The sequence below is a fragment of the Platalea leucorodia genome (assembly GCF_965183815.1).
Source record: "Platalea leucorodia genome assembly, chromosome: Z".
Classification (NCBI taxonomy): Eukaryota; Metazoa; Chordata; class Aves; order Pelecaniformes; family Threskiornithidae; genus Platalea; species Platalea leucorodia.
Window position 1 is genome coordinate 25,792,927 of NC_138858.1, and position 17,778 is coordinate 25,810,704.

Below are 17,778 nucleotides of genomic sequence, written 5' to 3' on the forward strand. Positions count from 1 at the left end.
AATCAATGACTGGAAATGAAACTAGCTGGCTGAGGTCTGATGCGGAGTATTGTAGTGTACTCCACTTAAATACAGTTAGGAAAAACAGACTGGGGAAGGACTTTTTTCCCTGTTTGCGGAAACATGGAGCTTTTGTTTTAAACAAATGGTTGCCTGAACAACTGTGTTAGCAAAGTTTGCAGCTTTGTCCGTTGAGGCTGGTATCTTACGTTGATTCTCTTGCTAGTAAGTACTGAACTTGTGTTGCAGCCTTTTCCTTGCTCAGGGTTGAGAGATCGTTTTTCTCTGCTGAACCTTTTGCCTATTTTCAAGGAAACTGTAAGACCATAATATCTCTGAGGCCCCCATCTGCCTGTCATAGCTGGATAAAATTTGCTGCTGGATTCAAAAGTGATTAGAAGGCGAGGGAGAAGCAGCTAAAAGACAGTGAGGTCCTGTAAGTGTTGTATCATTTGACACTTGCATTGCTAGGTTGGAATCTTTCCCTGGCACTGCATAAGAGTCAGAAGATACCCTTTCCCAGTCCAGGCAGAAGATAGTCTTTCTCATTCCTGCTTAATTTTCCATTGCTGCCTAATTTTTTTTCGCCTTTTCCTCTTGCATGGCACAACTTGATTGCATTGTGGGTTTAAAGAAACAACTTAAATACCCATGGCTCTACAGCTGTGGAGTGAAGGCAGTTTAAGAGCAGGGCCTTCATTTTTAAGGGCAAGGGGATACGTTTCTGCGGAAGGATATAAATCCTATTGCTGCTTTTATTTTAATTTTTGCAAGTGTAGGTATTCCAGGGTGGTTTTTCCGTCACTGAGACTTTCATTACAACAGATGCACTCGCAGTTGTGGGTGCAAGACATACTTATTTCAAGGGAAGCAACTGAATGAAAGCCTGAGGTGTAACTACAGTATAAGCTGAAGGTGTCGCCTGGAGCAGGCGACTGCTGTTGTCCCAAACACATGCTGAGGCTGGATGGTGTTCTCAACTTAGCCATGTCAAGACGCTTGGACCTTAGGTTGCTTCCAAGGTCCTTCTCATAGCCGAGTTAATGGCGCTTCCACTTCTTCCTCAACTGTGCGGGCTCTAATATGTTTTGGCATGTTAAATGCCTGGTCTCCTAGATTCTTAGGCTGTGGTTGACCATTCTGCCGACTGAATTGGACCTACTGCGTTGTTCAGGTCACCCAAGAGACAGGCTTCCACATCAGCACGTGCCGCAGCACGCGGCAGCGAGGGACCGGCCAGCCGGCGCTGCGGGGGCTGTAGCGTTCACCCACGGCAGCACCTGGGGGGAAGGTGGCTCCGTGCTCGTTTTGAAGGGAGTCCTGACACACCAGGCAATCTCGTCGCCATTTTAATTAGTGATGACTGTGCGGGGACTGATGTTTGCAGTTTAGTGATTGGAACTTCCAGCAATTAGAGACGGCGTATGCTCAAGTATTTAAATATGTAAATGTTCACAGTCTGAAAATGGAAAGTTTTGCACTTCTTTCTGTCCAGTAGGACTGATCCAAAACATGTCAACCTGTCATCTCTCGCACTGAGTTTTAACAGGAACCATGCTTAACATTTTCTGAAGAGACCTCTCTCGTGTTTTTTTTTCCTTGGCTTCTTATGTTACAGTCACTGGCAAAACAGTGGTTCAGGAATACTATTCAAGATACTTCTCGAGCAGTCATTGTATTTAAAAATGCTTATCAAGAAGTGAGCAATGCGAATACGTGAGCAGACTCCATTTTGAGCCTGCCAATCTGGAAATGTGTGAAGTTGGCTCTTGTGACACTGATCTAAACTGGAACGTCTTTAGCAGTGCTTCAAGCAGGTAGATTTTTTTTTTTTTTTTTAATATGATGTGGTGAGAAATAGTTCATGTTTTGTACCAATTTATTGGCTTTTGTCACTTTGTACAAAGTGTTAATGTCTTTTTTTCCCCCACCTTAAGTCCTCTTGGACTCAGTACTGAAAGCAGCTTTTAAAGACACAACATCTTTGTGGAACAGCTCAGAGCTGTCAGTTCATTCAAAAGTGAAGCAGCTGTTCCAGCTACATGCTTTTAAATCAATGCATACAGAAATTTCATTTTAACTGCTTCTTCTTCACTCCAGTGGTACATAGACTTAAGTGGTTACTGCCATGGACTTGGTTCTCTGTCCCTGGCAATGCACCACGTTGCATCTGTGTGTGCCGTTCTACCTCCAGAGTCCTGGTCTCGAACATCAGAGCTAACCTGGAGAAAATCTGCTCGCTGTATGAAGTGATGGCCTCAAATTGTCAGACTTTGCCATTGCTGACTTGTCTTTCATCTTCCAGTTGCTCTCTTAGTATCTCCTCTGCTGTGAAAGGCAAATAAGTGGCTGCAGCATGAGCCGGAACGACCTGCAGATGAGAAAACTGTGAAACATGAAATGATAGGAAAGGACAGTTGAACCTGTCACCCAGCGGAGGTTGCTCTCAGTGAAGATTGTCGAGGGATCAGTGCAAAGAAGCTTCAGGATCAGGTGCCTGTTTTCATCAGTGACCTGAGAGTATGTTTAAAATTGCTCCCGAAAGCACACGGGCGTCCAGGGAAGGATTAGTGGAGGGAGAGTACTATTGAAGGTGATGTAACCCAGATGGCAGGACCCCAGTGCAAATAAAATACTCCTTTTAAGTACAGCCAGCTAGCTGGTTGCCTGCACGCGGGGGAGAGGAGCAAGGCGACTTGCTGGGCTGTTTGCAGCTGGGCTGATGCTGCTGCCATGATTTTGTAGGAGGCACTGGGGAAATTTGAAGGGATGCAGAAAAGAAAAAACAAAAACAAAAACAAACAACTCTGTGTGCTGGGGGGAAAAGTGTTAAAGCCTTCAAATGAGACTGAGTGTAAATGGTTTGGGTTCCTTTTTTGACAAGCGGGGAGAAAAGACCAGGTAATTAAAAGGCTCTCTAGGCTAGTGAAGAAAGCCTCACCAAGAATAAGTGCCTGGGAACTGTAGCAGGCAAATTAGAAGGTATTTTTTGTTGTTTTTTTTTTTTTCCTGTTTTTAGTGATAGATATAAGTAGCCAGAGGGACAGACAGTCCACCTTGTAACTGCTGTCAAATCCAGATGGTCTATGCTAATGGAAAATAGCTCTCTACTGGGGAGGTGGGTGATGTGATACACTGCCAGGCTCAGGTCAGACTAAACAATTGTCTTGATTTTTCCAAAATCATCAGGAGAAGAGCAGTTGGGCAGTCTTTAATTTAGACATTTCGCCGTGACGTTATTTTCTGATGCTGATCTGAGTCACCACTTAGTAACGTTTGGGCATGGAGACAGAAGCTAATCACCCGCGGTTCGGCTTAACTTCAGCTCTGCCGGCAGCTGGCAGTGGCTCACCCGCGGTTCAGCTCAGCATAGCTGTCCTAGATGCTGCCGTCTCGCCTAGGTTTTGAGCGGCTCGGTGCTGTGTGGTAGTTCTGCCCCACAGTGCAGGGCACAAGCCCTTCGCTTTGGAAACTCAGCTCGGGGCGGGAAAGCCTCACTGGGAAGCAGTGTTCGGCAGCCTCTAGGCTGGCGTCCCTCTTCTCTCAGTTTTGATTTTGCACAGTTTGCCATGTGAGGTGTGCTCCCAAAACCAGGTCGTCAGTTGATTAACTGATATGCTGGTCACAAAACCTCCTGGCTTAAGCCACGTGGTGAGTCTGAATATTAAAGAAGCAGCAGTGAAAAGCCAGTTAGGTCGGACAAAGGATGAAATAAAGCCTCTTCAGTGGATTTAGTTACTTCCTAGGGACGAACCACTGTGTAAGCATGTCACTGGTTGAGGAAGGCTTTGCAAAACGTGTATGTGTAACAGCAGGGGTTTTCAATAATCATCTGAGCTCAGCTCCTAACATTTGGGACACCTGGCATCTGGTATCTTTTTTTTTTTTGTGCGCCAGCAGAATAGTTGGCTTGCTAGACGCTCTTCCCTGAAACTAAAAGTCCAAGGGCAGGTGTGTAGCTGCTTCAGGATGTTATTCACGCAGGGCTGGCTGCTTTGCTCTTCCAGCCGGCTTTGATGCTGCGTGTAGCTGTGAGAGTAGATGTTTGGGTGTTTTTCGTAGACGTGGCTGTTAACAGCGCAGTGACCGCATTGTCTGCAAACCTTATGGCCCAGATAATGCTGTAGTCAAGTTGTCCAAAAAGCGGATTCTTTGCCCGGTGTGCAATAGGCCAATTATCCCATGCTCAGGAGAGACGCTGCTTATTTATTTCAGGTATGCGCAAATCTGGGTGCTCGGTGATCTCCCACAAATCAAGCACACCTTCATACAAAACTACAGCCTATTTATCGTGCTACATGATAAGTATAAACCCACCCAAATTTACACTTATTGGTTAGTGATTAACATTTCGTGCACTCTTGGTTTACTATATTTAAATCAGCCTCGCTTGCTATGTAGATTAGCACACACGCTCTTCTCAGGGGTGGAGGGGCAAGTCTTTTTGGTCCTGAATTGAGTCGGTGGTCGCCATCTCCCCTTGCCGCATTTAGCTTTCGCCCAGTTACTGCAGTTTTATCAGACTTCATGCTCCGCTGGCCACCGTCCAGTCTTTGGTGCCAAGATGTTCCCTTTTATCAGTCCGTTAGCTCTTCTTCAAGGGTATAGCTTTTCACCCCCTATAGCAAGGGTATAGTTTTCCACGGTTCGTTACTTAAACAAATACTTTCATATCTTCTAGCTCTAGCTCCCTCCCAAATTCCTTTCCGAAGGCACAGGTGGTTCGTAGTTCTGCTCGGTGGAAAATTCCACTTTCTGCAGGATATCAAAGTGATCAAGCAGTGCGTGAAACACTAAGCTGCTCTAGGCCCCCGTGAAAAGAAGCTTCAGCAAGGCACATTCCTGTGCTCGGTGGACAGGCCAGAAGGCACGCGGTCTCCCCGGCCACTCTGGCCAGGCGATCAGTTAGGAGGGAAGAGCAGAAATGCTGCTAGGTCTTTGTTTCATTTAAGTATGCGCTTTTTTTTTTCTTCCCAGTGTGCTCTTCTTCTGTTTGATTTTTACCATTTGTGCTGAAGTCTCCCAAAAGGAGGAGTGCTTTGTTGTGATAAGCTTCATACTTCCCTATGGTTTGTATAATTTAAAAATACCATAGGCTATTTTGGGCAGTGATCCTGAATATCCTCACTTTGTTTTATTGGCTACGCAAAATATTTTCTAAGACCTCTGAGATTTTTCAGGAACATCTGTGGAAAATACCTTCTACAAATGTCACTGTATCTGCAAAAGCAGTAGGCAGGACACGTTCACTTTTTCTTCTCAGTCTTGTATGTAAATAGTTACGTGTGTGCTTAACATTACCGTCATACCTCATTCCACTGATTTATCAGATTGGATCACAGCTTGCAAAAATCAAGACGTCCGTGTGTGGCGGATGTTAAGCGTATGTTCATGGAGCATTCATTGTAGGGAGCCGATAGCTTGTGCGCAAGTCGGTCAGGCTGCTTTTACCCTGTTTTGTTAATCTGTCTAACTCTTGTTAACCATAAGGACTCCTCAGGGTGGCATAGGATGGGAGTGTGCAAATATGTCCAGGCCTGCCTGTATTTGGAAAAGGGGTTTGCATGGACCAGGGCTGTTATGTAGTCTGCTTGCTTCTGCTCCTCACTGTGTGGATTTAAAAATCATCGTTTCTCTGCGTGGCCAGGAGCCTACTGCACTCAAATCGAAGGAGGCGGTAGGAAAACGCCACCGAAACGTCTGTTCAGAGGAGGGTCAAAGCGTGCGGGCCTGCTGCGAGGCATCCGCCTCCGCTCTCCCCTCCCGCCCGCGCACTGTGCCCTCACGTGAAACGCTGAAACTGTTTCTGCCATTGCATAATACATCAGCAGCTGAGAAGGACTGATATGTCATTTTTGTGTCCCCCCCTTCCCTCCCCCCCTCCTTTTTTTCCTTTTTTTTTTTTCCTTTTTTTTTTTTTTTAGCCAGTAGGTTGCTTCCTTTGGTCACTTCCAGCAGCAGAGCTGTCAGGGCTACTGAGGTGCTGGTGCCAGGGCAGGAGTGGGTGAGCGGCTGGCAGAGGAGGAAGGCTGGGGGCAGCCGGTGGCTGTTAAGCCAGCCTGGCTACCAGCAGAAATGTCTCTGAAACTGCGCTTTGGCTATTTTTTGACAGAAGGATTTCCCGCGCAGCTTTGCACAGCTGGTCTTGTGAAACCAGTCAGGTCGGCCACCGCCCGGGCGGTTCAAATCACGGTGCGGTCTGTTTTCAGGTACGCTAGGTTGTCAAGTTTCGGGATCTCAGGCGAGCTGGCGCTGCACCCTCCTTGAGCTCCCAAAGAGTAGCGCCGAGCCAAGCGGGCGGCTGGCCGACGTTGTGGGGGCCTGGCGCCATGGTGGGTTAGCGTGAGGGGGCCGGCTGACGGTAAGTATTTGTGGAAAGCATAAATATTTGCGTAGCACTTGTAATTATTGTCAGACTGTGATGTTCACCCGGTGAGGAGATGTAAAGCTAGAGAGGGAGCCGGGGTGGCTGTACTTGCTGCCGGACTTGTGGGAGCCTTGGGATGAGAAGGACTTGAACCAGACCCTGCTGCAGTGTGACAGGCTCCTGCCAGAGCAGCCCGGCTTTCAGATGCTGTTGCGCTGGGCTCTTGGGAAGCCTGGTCTTGGAAGGATCACAGGACTTTGAAGGAGCTCTGTAGATACAGACCAGGATTTTCAAGGCCTGCCTGCTGGCAGTGATGGCAGACCTTGGGTTGTCTGCGTTGTCTCCGTCCTGAAAACTGCACAGCACTTTCCTTCTGCAGAACCTGACCTTCAGAGGAGCTTTTGTTTAACAATAGGCTAAATCTGTAAAAGATTTATGACATTACTTGCCTTTTTTTCACAGCCCAGTTTTTTAACACGGGAAGAACTTGTTACCGGCTTGCACTTCTGCACTGGTGGGTCCTGAGCCCCTGGGCAGATCCTCGCTGTGGTCAAAAGGCAGAGGCGAGGCGAGGTGGGCTATGCCCACAGTAAAGCATGTGGCATCAGAGGGACTGCGTAGTTTAGCTGCATGTTGCCCAACCCTTTCCACAGAGAACTCATTGTATATGTGGGCTTTGAAGTCTGCCACCCAAAGATAACATTCTTGAAACCTCTCAGGCCAGTAGGTTGTGGCCAGCATCTTACTCTTTGGGACAGAGACTGTATTCATTTATATTTGGATAACACCTATTTCATCGTGGCCTACTCTGGAATGTACTTAGTCATAACCGGAGTTTAAAAAAGAAAAAAAAAAAAAAAAACAAAAAACAAAAAACAACCAACAGAACCCCCAAACCACCAAATTGGGGACTGTGGCTGAATAACCTAACCAACTTTCTGTGGTTTCCATGGCTATTCAGAACGCTTAAAGGAGTGCATCTGAAAAAAGATGGAGACACTGGTCTTTTTCACGAATATTGCCAATTTATAGGGTATGTGCTCAGTATTAGAAACTATCATTAAAGTCTCTCTGAGTAATGTGGAACAATGCATAAATGAGCTATATATTCTATTTAAGTATTTGTTGCTTTAAATAGCAGCCCCAGGGACTCAGGACTGGAATAGCAGACACATCGCTGGACATAGATGAGGTTTCACTGGCAGAGCTCTCTAGCACCTGGCTTAGGAAAATGTTCCCCTTACAAATGCCAAAGCTGCATACCTTTTTACTTCTGTACTACAGTTTTTAACGTTATGGTGAGTATGGCCAGCAGTTGAAGTTCATCATGGCTACTTTGGATCTGTCTGATACAGATTGAAAGGACTTTTAGTCTTAATCTTTCCTTTTTTTTCCCCCCCCATAATTCTGAAGTGGGTGGATTATACTTTCCTGGTATGTTTTTGTTTTGAAATGTTGTTAGTCCATTTGTTTGCTGAATCAGTAACTTGCCATAGCTTCCCTATTTCTTGGACTTGTATTGATGCTGTAAAAGTTAACTTAATTTCACTACATATAAAAAAATTGCCATTCAGCCACCAGTGCCTTCTATTTTGAAAGTACACTTGCACGATGTGCTTGTGCACATAGCAGTTTTAATTTCCAGCTTTGGTGCCAACACGAGCCCATTCTGTTTATTCCCCACAGTTGGAGCTTTGTGTGTTTTGGGGAAGATTACTGTTTTGCAGCAGCAGCAGTTTTAGCAGCTGCATGCTCTGAGGCCCCCATCTCCTCTGGCGTGAGATCCGGTGGTGAACTGAGAGAAGGGCAGCGTGGGAGCCGGGCTGGACTGTGCCCGTTCTAGGTCTTCTGCAAACTGAAGAGCTGTTGTCGAGCGAGCCAAGGGCCCACCCGCTACCTGCTTTCTGTGGGGCTGAAGGCTGGAAGCCTGAGCTTGGGTCTTGCAGCAGATAGTCATGGCAAGGAAATGATAAGCTGGGAGGCTTTTCAAGACACTTCTTCAAAATGATTTGGGGCTCTTTGATAAATCAGTCTGGTTGTGAGACTCTGTGGACTTATATCAGATATGCGTGTCTGCAAACACACATGTGAAACCCCCTTCTCTGAGTCAGGCAGTCATCGATGCTGGAAGTGTCCTGCGAGGAAAACAGTGTGTGGTGGTTTGGCGCCTGAAGGCACGTACAAGCCAGTGAAGTTTGCCTGGGCAACTCAAATGTGGCACTTGTGCATTTTGAATCCCTTGGCAAGGGCTAAGAAAAGCTATCCATCTTCTACAACTGCTTGCTAGAAAGCAGGGGAGTCCTCTGTACATCCCTGCAGCCCCTCTAAGGGCTGAGGAAACACTGGGAAAAAGTGGCCTCGGTGTGCCCGAACCCCTGGCACTGGCAGCACACCGCCCCTGGGCTGCACACGAGCCACAGGGAGCCCCTCAAAAATGGGAGTACTGAGGGGTGAGGTTTCTCTGGGCCGACAGCAGTGAGACCTGGAAGAGGTTGCCTGCTCCTGGCTGCCTGCTGATGTCCAAAAATCCCTCCTGTGGTTGTGGTTGCTGGGTTAAGCACAGGAGCCATGTGAAGCTGCTGCCTACTGCAAGGAAGGGCCTGGCCAAGGACAGTGCTGCCTTATGTATAAAAATAAGGCTTATATTTTTATATATGACTTTTCTAAAAGTAGAAGGCAGGGAAGGTGAATCCTGCTTCTTTGAAAGTTAATGATACTGTTGACAGCAAGGAAATAATGAGCATCAATCTAGATCCCTTTCAGGATTTATTCAGTACCTTTTTCCCTGTTGAATAAGGCAATTACATACTTTTTGCTATGCTTGGTGGACCCCCAGTTGCAGGTAGAAAAGAACTAAAATACACAAGGAATTCTGTCCCTAATAACATTTAAACATTTGGGACAGTATCAGCTAAAGTGTGATTTGGTATTATTTTCCTTGCAGCTGTGGATTTTTTTCCTTGCCATCTTGCACGTGGAGTCACCGGTTTCACCTTTGCAAAGTGTATCTAAATAACCATGAAGCTGCATTTCTTCTCTGGCTTTCTTCAGTACAAGATGGTGCCATTGTATTTCGGGTCCTTCAAGCTCAGCTATCATTTGCTTTGTTTGCAGTAAGCCAAGTATTTCCAGATTGTTTCTGTACTGCCCAAAATATTTAGAACTGTTAATGTAGTTTTTTGTTTGTTGATTTGTTTGGCTTTTTTTGTAGCTATTGTCTGTTTATAAAGCCTTCAGCACAACTATCCCAAAGGGTGACTAACAGTTTTCCCTCCCCCCTTTAATTTTCTCAAAGACTTTAGTGGCATAAAAAGTTCTGTAGCAAAGAAAAAAAGTTTTTTTTGTCTGTGTGTGTACCAGAAAGGGCATATTAAAAAGGACAGTATGGTTCTGTTGACTTGAAATGGATCTGTACGGCTTGTTTTGAAACACAACCTCCAGCTTGCCTTAGAAACAAAATAGTTTTGTCTCTATGTTAAAAGCAAACAGTTCTGGAGTCCATGTGGGTTTTGTGCAGGTTTGTTTTTTCACTGGGGGGTGTGGAGAGTGTATTGTGGGAAATAGACCCTTACCGTCGCAATGCCTGCTCTGCTGGGTGAAACACATCAGGACCACGAGCTGCACAGAGATAGCAAAGAGCGGGGTTAAGAAATCGGAAGCGGTTCCTCCTCATCCTCTTCATTCTCATCCTTAGCGTGTGGAAAGCTATAAACTGGTGTGCTTAAACCTGGTGACTTTTGATAAACAAGACAGTCTGCTTCCACTTAAATACTGCTCAGCTGGGAGGAGAGGACTTAAGAAATTCTGGAGTTTTACAGGAAGTCTCCCAGCTTCCCCGTCTGACTTTTGCAATAGAAACCTAAAGGCAGTGATGGAATGACTTGTGTTTTTGTCTTACTTTCCAGCTGGCCTGCTGCTGCGGTACTGCCGCCTGTGCCTTGTGCTGCAAATGCTGCCCCAAGATAAAACAGTCAACCAGCACCCGCTTCATGTATGCGCTTTACTTCATCCTGGTGACTATCATCTGTTGTGTCATGATGTCAACAACAGTGGCTAATGAAATGAAAACGCACGTAAGTAAGAGAAACCCACTGCTGCCCCTGGAAAGAAATGGGGCTCCTTCCACAGCTCTTCATGTATAGGGGTGTTCCCTCAGAAGAGGCGGTGAATTCCCTCCACCCATCCGCTTCCAAACCCAGATGGGATGATTTTCCATGCTCAGCCTCTTCTGTCGATTGCTCACCCATCGAGTATGTTTCACAACAGGAAGAGTCGAGGATCACAGGACTAGCAGCCTTCCTCCTCTTCCGTTGTGTGGAAACCCGCTGCAGTGAACCCATCCCAGGTTTGCTGCATGGGTAGTGTCACTAGAGACTGTCAGGGAATATGTTATAGTAGAACAAACTGGTTCAGTTTAACGTTGAGTTTGTCTCTGGCAACTTGTTTAGTAGCAGAAGCAGCAAAATGGAAAAGAACTCTTCAAGTGTTGCATTTATAATTTCAATTTTGTGTTCTTGGTGCTGTGTGACAGACTACTGCAGTGCACAGTGCTGTGGATCCTTTACAAGGGGTTTTCTTCAGTGTGCATTTAGTCATCGTGTTCATATGGCCTCTAACCACAGCGATATTGTTCATCTCTAATTGTCTTTTTAATTAAAAAGCTTCAAAAGCATGAAAGGAGCTGTGGCTAAAACTAGATTTTAAAACTCAAGTTTCTTTCAGAGTCTTAATATAACTTTCCTAAGCTAAACACTCACCAGCCTGCTTGCGGTCACACACTAGACCTGTTGTACCACATCTTTGGTTTGGTTTCTTAAGCCACCCAGGTTGTTCTCAGTAGCACAAATCCTCTCTCTCGTCCTCTACAAACTACAAGAAGAGAAGTCTGTTTTTAAGTAAAGGGAACAATGGCTGGATTGCTTAATTCTTAAAAATTAAGTTTCTGCACCAAACTCTACATCGGGCCTGCTTTGAAGTTGTGAATGTGCTTGCTCTGGAGGTTCAGAAGGCTTCCCTCGCTGTGGGCATCTAGTTGTTTTGTGCCACTCTCCCAAGAGGGAGTGCTGGTGGGTGCACAGTTAAGGCTGTTTCCTCGTTTAACCAGTTGCTGGTCAAGTTGATGCCCTGCTTACCTTCTGTGCTTGACTTCCAGTTGCCTGTGAAACACTTCCCTCCACAGCAGCCCAGATCCAGAAGCTGCTGGTAGCATCCTGTGCCTGCAACACAGATGAACCAGCAGGCTTACGATGGGGCTACTTTGAAGGTTTCTGTGCTCTGCTGCCAGTGACCTTTCTGTCTTCCCATTGTACCCTCTTTGTATGTTCTGTCCTAATTTTTTTTCATTTAATAGCACTTTGCTTGAGTTATCCTAGTGCCACCTTCTTACCCCCAGCCACCAGAAGCTGCTGACAGCCCTGTAAGAGCACCCAGTACATTCATGATGCTTGCCTGTGAGCTGCGACTTAAAAAGTGTTCAACATGTGTGTGCTGAAATTGCTTGCCAGGAATTACTTTGACTTACTAGATGCTTAGCGTGGCAATAAAGTGAATAACCCAAGGAACTCAAGTGTGTGGGAGACAAATTACGTGCTCATATCCAAATTTCATAAAGTCGTTTTCCATCAATAGTGTGGTTTTAATGCAGCTTGTATCCCTAACAAAAAATACTCGCTCTTTGTCCAACAGAAAAGTGATTCAAGAAGCCTTCAACAACATGCTTTTCAGTATTGCCAAATTTCTTTTCCAGTTCATAGTCTTGAAGGCTCAGGGTGGGAAGAAATGGCACAAAGAGTAGCTGTTAGTGTGAAGTGGAAAGATAATCACCCTCTTAATTTAGAGCATTTAATGTCTTTGAATGGGAAGCAGACCATCTGAAAGTGGGCTTTCTTTATCTGCTCTCTAATGTAATAATTATGTTCAGGGCTGTTAAAAGTTCAAAGACTCCTGAAGCTAATTCAGCCCAGTTGTAATAGAGTGCACCTTGAAAATATTTATTCAGACTAACCAGTCTCAGCTTCCCAATGATGAACTGTGTTTTGAAAGTGCTGGGCACTTACTGATTCCTTCGCTGTTGGCTGTATCATGGAGCTCTCCTAGCTCCTGAAGCCAGACTGTAAGCAAGCACTTTGCATGGTGCTTCTAGGACCTCACCCTCTCTTTCTTGAAAGGAGAGAGAATTTTAAGTCATTTTAATTAGAATTTTTTAATTTTTGTATTAAAATAAATAAAAAAAAATTAGTGCAGTCCTTTGTGAGGGCATAATCTTGGCAGGGAACCATGTGTCTGCTTTATCAGTTTAGAGTTCAAGTACTCATGCAGATGTTACGTGAAAGGAATCTCTCTCTTGTCAGTGAGAGGTTTTTTTGGTTGATTTGCTATAAACTCCCAAGTCTAAAGTAGTTCTAAAAGTATTTATTGTAGCACTTGGTCCTTTGGCATCATTTTGAGAGGAAGCAACAGCAAATGTACGTCTCTTATGGACACCTTAAACAGAGACTTTTGAAAATGTTTGTATTTATTTGTTCTGCAGTATTTATCTACCCCCACGGTTGTGCATTCTGTCTATTAAAACACATTTAGGATAGTTTTTCAGTTCCTGAAGTGCCGGACTCTGCAGGTGCCAGCCCAGAGCTGGGGACCTGCTCTGTGCCCTGCAACACAGCTGGGAAAATGAGGCACTGTCCCAGGGAGCTCAGCTTCCACATCCTCACCAAAGCTGGCAGGCAGACGAAACCATGTGTCTGTGGGAGGACATGGTACCTGTGGAGTATTTGGTTATGGTTTCAAAACCTTGGTTCCTAATCTAACCAGCAGCATTTTGAGGACATCGTATTTTGTGGTGAGACTTAAGAATTGAACAGTGTCTTTTGGGGTGGAGTTTTTTCTCTGTTGTTTCCACTCGTCTTCCCCATCTCCTGAGCTGTTGCTGCGCCCACAGGACACCAAGGGAGGGAGGGCCCAGGGGTTGAGTTCTGAAAAATGTGCAAAGAAACCAAGGCATTTGTGTCTGATCTCTGGGGAAGTAGCAAGAGGCAGTGGAGGGGTGGGGAAGGATGGTTTTGACCAGGAAAATATTTTCAATAGTAGCATGTAGAATAGATTCCAGAGGAGCAAGGTTGTGTATCAAGGCAAAAGATGGAGTAGAGCATCAAGACATGAGAGCCTCAGTGATGGGGACAGAAAGACAGAAAAGACCAGTATGCAGTTGCACAAAATGGTTGAGAGACTTGACTCTGTTCCAAAATGAAGCAAAGCAGGACTCAACTTGAAGAACTGCTTCTATGCCTTGATCCATATATTATTTCTTTTTTCCAGTTATTCTGGTTTTTTGAAAAACAGGTACTGCTTTACTCACAAATGTTCTGTTGAAGCAAAACCTCGCATTTCACAGGCTTTGAAAGGATAATTGAGAGAAGAAAAGGAAGAGAATTGTTTTGGTCTGTCGAAATAGTGTTTTGATTTATTTTTTAATTAAATTTTTAACGTTAAAGCTGTTTCAGAACTAATTGTTTCACCCTGAAAATATCCATGTCCTACTTAAATAATGAAAGGAAAAATAAGAAATATGTTTTCAGGAAAACAAACACCAGTAAAAACCAGTTCAGTTGTGTCGAAGCATTTCAGTTGTAGATGGTTACATCTTCTGGCTGAGCATGCTTTCAGGCTTGTTTCCCCAGCCAGCTTTGTATCTTGGCCCTTAACTGTGTTATAGTATGTTAAAACCCAAATTTGCTACCAAAATTAGGGTTTTTTTAAGTGCAGATGCCCATTGCCTATTTTTGATAAGAATTTAGCCATAGATGCAAGATGGCATGTGTTTTGGTCCAATGGTTTTTTGTTTTTCTATTCCATTTCTCAGCTGGTGGTTTTACCTGTTTTATTGCACTTGCCTCCCCACCTACACAGATTTTCTTTCATGCTTCCTCCGTTTCCATAACAAAGCTCATCTGCCACATTCTCCCTCTGTTGGATGAGGGCATCGTGATGAAAGCAGCCTCCTTTGGGCTCTTCAGGCCCATTTCCACACACTTCTTCCTTCCTATTCCCCCTCTGATGCTATTTCCCATGCTCCTGCATTCACATGTTTGGGTGCAGACCCAAGCTCAGAGATGGCCAAGCCGCAGCCAGCTGGAGCCTGGACGCGCTGTGGCCGTGTTGGCTTCCTTCTTGCACTGCATTTATTTTGGGCCCCAGCAGCTCGCAGTGAGGGGAAAGCAAGTTCAGGGCAGTCTGTCCCTGTTTCTGTAGATGTTGCCGTCATCTCAGAGGGTTTCACTGCACTCGGCAAATTGCCGACTTTTCTGTGATAACATCATTGCTTGCACAGCAGCCGAGGCGTTTATGTTATCTGAGCAGATACTGAGTTTCTGCAGCAAGAATGCTTTGTCCCCTGCTCAGAGGCCAAAGAATTTAGCCTATGTTGCTTTTAAAGGTACAAAAGTAGATATTTCACTATATCAAACTTGGCAAATAACTAATCTGTGACTTTAACAGCTGGCAAAACTACCCAGCAAATGGAAAGCCTGGTAAATCACATAGGCTGGGCAGGCTGCTCAGCAGTTGAACATGTTTCAGAGATAAAGAATTTTAAAAACAAACAAAAAAATTAAGTCTTTTTTAACTTCCAGTGAAGAAGTCACGTAAGCCTTGATAAATTGTTCCCAGGAGTAGACCATCCTCTCACGAAAACATGCCCTTTTCATTACACCAGCCCTTTTGTCCCCAGCATTGTGCTCGTGTTTATTATCTGCCGGGGTCCCCAGGAGTTTGGTTTTATTCTTGTTTTGTTCCTTCAGGATCACGGGTCTCCAAAAAGGGCGTTCAATCCCACAGGACTATTGCCATCACTTATTACTGCATAGTGTTGTGCGTACTACGTGACGGCTGAGCTCTTTGTTGCTTGTGTAGGCATAAACCAAGCTATTGTTCTTGTGAATCCATCCATTTTCTCTCAGTCAGATCTGTAAGGAAATTATTACTAAATGGAGAAAAGAACATATAGGGTCAAAAATCCCATGAAGATCTCTATGGAAACCTATGCAATCAAAGAAGATGCTCATTGACAGTTACCCAGAGATCTGTTTTTAATTAGCTAGACAATTAATCAAGTTCCATGGTATTTTTTTTGTTTTGTTCTGTAAGTCTCATAAGCAAAATGCTGCTTGGTACCAAGTACAGATCTTACAGAAATCTGTCTCCTTGGTCAGTACTATCATCTATATCAAACAAATACCTGATTTTCTCAGAAATGTTGTTAGTTCAATATTATGCATCTTTTTAATCTCTAGTTTTATGGTTATTATAAGCAAAGAACTGGAAAGCATTGATTGCTAGGCCAGTTGCTTTCCCTGGCATTGCTGTGGCCCCTTGGCTTGCCCTGGCATCACTGTGGCATGGATAGGTCTCTTAATTATTCCAGTCAATCCATTCGCTCATTTTGAATGCTGGTACGTTTGCCCAGTCTGACGTTTCATTGCCTTTCAAGACCTGGGAAAGGCATTGCTGGTGCTGCAGACAATTTTACAGGAGCTCTCTAAAAACTCTTGGATGGGAGTTAGCCATAGCTACTCGTTTACTGTCCAGCTCCTTACGTAGTGGCTACTTATCTCGGAGTTATGTCTGAAAGAGCGTCTCAGAGTGGCCCAGCTTTGGTCCGTTCTTGTAACACCACGCGGCTGCCGTGAGACCTGCTTCTCATCTCCTCGGCTGGTTCTAGCCCACCTAGGATCAGCTCGCTACCATAGTTAGGTTTGCTACCCTTAGCACAGCAACTCAGTGTTACTGTGAGTTGCTAAAATATTTGCTCTTTTTGGGAGACTGCTGGGAGGGTTGTTAAGCTCCTGACTGGTTTGGGCTGCTGGCACACGATGGGAAGTTGCAGACCCTGCCGAGGGAAGCAGGCTTTCAGAGCCTGGTAGCTGGAGGCCGGCAGTTTATGTATTTCCTGCATCTCGGATGGCTTTCTACCCAGCTGGGAACGCTGCCTGATCACTTGCTTTCAGGTCGTGTTGGTTCTTTTTCTGTCCTGGTTTTGTGTACTGACCTGCCTGCTGAAGGAAGCAGACACTCCTGTCTTTGCTAATTTCTTGGAAATGTTCAAGAATGGTGTTGCCCACAATCTTTGTATATTTTTCCTAAGCAAAATCTGGCCTGGCTGAATGCTTTCTGAAGTCATATTCCCAATTCTTTTGCCCGAGTTATTTATTTGTGCATGTTGTGCCCTGGCACACATTGTCTTCTGTCTCCTCCAGTTACCTGCGCAGGTAGCAGCAATCGGCTCCAGCAGGTTTGATGTGTTGCTCGACTGGTCTCACCACCCTTGGCTGAGGGCTGTGAGTGTACAGAGAGGCCCTTCTTTCTTTGAAACGAACAGTGGTTTTCTAATTAAAAGCCTGTATTTCTGCGCAGCTGAATGGCACCCTGGGTGTAAGGGGGGGTGTCTGCACAGAGGTACCCCACAGGAGTGGGTCCTGGCCACATAAACCTGCTTTTTTGAGTGCCCAGTATCATGTCCGCCTGGTGAAACAGAAACCAAAATGTGCAGCTGTTTGCTTTCCCCTTGCAGCGGGAGCGAGGCCTCAAAGGCAAATATTTAATGAGTCAGGAGAAAGATGGAATTTTCCTGCCTTTCTGTTAATTTAAAACCAAATCAGGGCAACTGGCACAACTCCCTTTTGGAGGCTGTGACGGAGGGGAGGGGGCTTGCTGCCCCTGTGCCGCTTGGGTGTGCTTTGGTCTACGTTTCCTCCGAGGGCAGCACGAGCAGAGGTTCCTGCCCTGCAGCCCCAGTCATGCCCCTTCGGCGGGTAAAACCGCTGGTATGGCTCGTGTGAGCTGGATGACTGAAGCAATCAAAGTCTTGTGCTGTAAAGCGTAGGAAGGAGAGGGTCCCCGGGGTGAGGGAGTAAGCAGTGAGGGTGAGGGATGGCTTAAGCCAGCAGAACTGAAAGAGAGGTAGGTGGACTTGCACCCCAGAGCATCTGGAAGGATTTGAGAGTTGAGGCTCTGGAAAACTCCAGCCCCTTGTGTTTTACATTTCTTTATGTCCCTTGAACCTTTAAATCGAGGCTGAGTGGTATCAAGAATGAAAGGTGTTAAATGAAGCCAGTGAAAAGTCAGTGATGCATAGATGTAGACATGCTTAGTTAAAAGGAGCCCTGTGTCCCATGTAACGGCTAGTAATGTGTTGTGCTTTTCAGATTCCCTTTTACAAGCAGATGTGCAAGGGTATTCAAGCGGGTGAGATGTGCGAGAAGTTGGTGGGATACTCTGCGGTGTACAAAGTCTGTTTCGGAATGGCCTGTTTCTTCTTTTTGTTCTTCTTGTTCACCATCAAAATCGACAGCAGCAAAAGCTGCCGAGCATACATTCATAATGGGTGAGTATTTGTTTGATTGCTTAATTTCCACTTC

General features: G+C 45.4%; 1 protein-coding gene across 5 annotated transcripts in view; it reads left to right on the forward strand.

Annotated features, from left to right (window-relative positions):
* Positions 1–17,695, forward strand: part of CDK7 (cyclin dependent kinase 7) — a 62,355-nt gene extending 44,660 nt beyond the window's left edge. For 4 of the 5 annotated variants that reach the window (XM_082335962.1, XM_082335961.1, XM_082335966.1 and 1 more), the window contains 2 exons: positions 10,273–10,440; positions 17,566–17,695. In XM_082335962.1, coding sequence (XP_082192088.1) covers positions 10,273–10,424 — 152 coding nt within the window. In that variant the 3' untranslated portion in view covers positions 10,425–10,440; positions 17,566–17,695. Of the gene's footprint in view, positions 1–10,272; positions 10,441–17,565 lie in introns of those variants that run through there. The other variant, XR_014230656.1, reaches the window with a different exon arrangement.
* The last annotated feature ends 83 nt before the right edge of the window (positions 17,696–17,778 follow it).